At 41.9% G+C, this 785-nt stretch overlaps 1 protein-coding gene across 1 annotated transcript in view; it reads left to right on the top strand.

Moving 5' to 3' along the window:
• Positions 1-785, top strand: part of esamb (endothelial cell adhesion molecule b) — a 48,840-nt gene continuing 48,055 nt past the window's right edge. Inside the window, exon 1 of the mRNA XM_062521302.1 lies at positions 1-264. Coding sequence (XP_062377286.1) covers positions 198-264 — 67 coding nt within the window. The 5' untranslated portion in view covers positions 1-197. The remainder of the gene's footprint in view (positions 265-785) is intronic.

The raw sequence follows: 785 nt of genomic DNA, 5'->3' as shown, positions 1-785 counted from the left end.
CCTGTTTTTTACTTCGGCTTGCTAACAAAGTTCTACGGTTAGCCGTTATTTTGCAGATACCAGAGACCAGAGAACAATATAGCCGGGTAGTCCTGCATCGACGCGTCTTCTTGAGCAGCACGAACTTTGCAGGTATATCCAGACATTACCTGGCTGCAGCTGGTCCTGTGGCTTGAGGAGACGGTACATGTTTTGTCATGGAGACGCTGTGCGCTGGGAGACTCGGAGCGCTACTGACGCTAGTCTGGGTGTGGAGTTCACCAGGTAAGACTGTCGGAAAGTATCGAGAGATCAGCTCAACAACTCTGTAAATAGACCAGTAACAGTATTCTTAATTTTTAATGATTAAGAATATACTTGAATGAATTCCAAATCAGTGGCGTTCGCAGTTTACGAACAAGGTAAATCAAGTAAGATAGATAGATAGGATAGGCTAATGCTTAATTTAGCATGTGATCCGCTGCTTCTATTTATATAGCCTATTTTCTACATGTTAGCCAATGAGATTTACTTTGACTGAGGACGTTGACAGTGCTTTGATGTTTGAATGGATTTCCATTCAATGATGGTGTCTGATTATGGTCGATTTGTTTGTTGTGGTTTGGCAGTTATAACTTAATCCCCAGTTCAGAGGCACATGCCGCCAGCCAGACGTTAGGGGGATTTTGGTTCACGGTGTCACGTTACTCTACACATAGAGTAAAAACTGTTCCGTGGCCTAGAATTGTATTGTCGTAATTTTAAAAGCAAATATTTGACTAATGAGAAAATAATGATGTGGGAAA

The sequence above is a fragment of the Sardina pilchardus genome, chromosome 19 (genome assembly GCF_963854185.1).
Source record: "Sardina pilchardus chromosome 19, fSarPil1.1, whole genome shotgun sequence".
NCBI lineage: Eukaryota > Metazoa > Chordata > Actinopteri > Clupeiformes > Clupeidae > Sardina > Sardina pilchardus.
The sequence above is the reverse complement of the archived record's forward strand: the minus strand, read 5'-3'. Positions and strand labels throughout refer to the sequence as shown.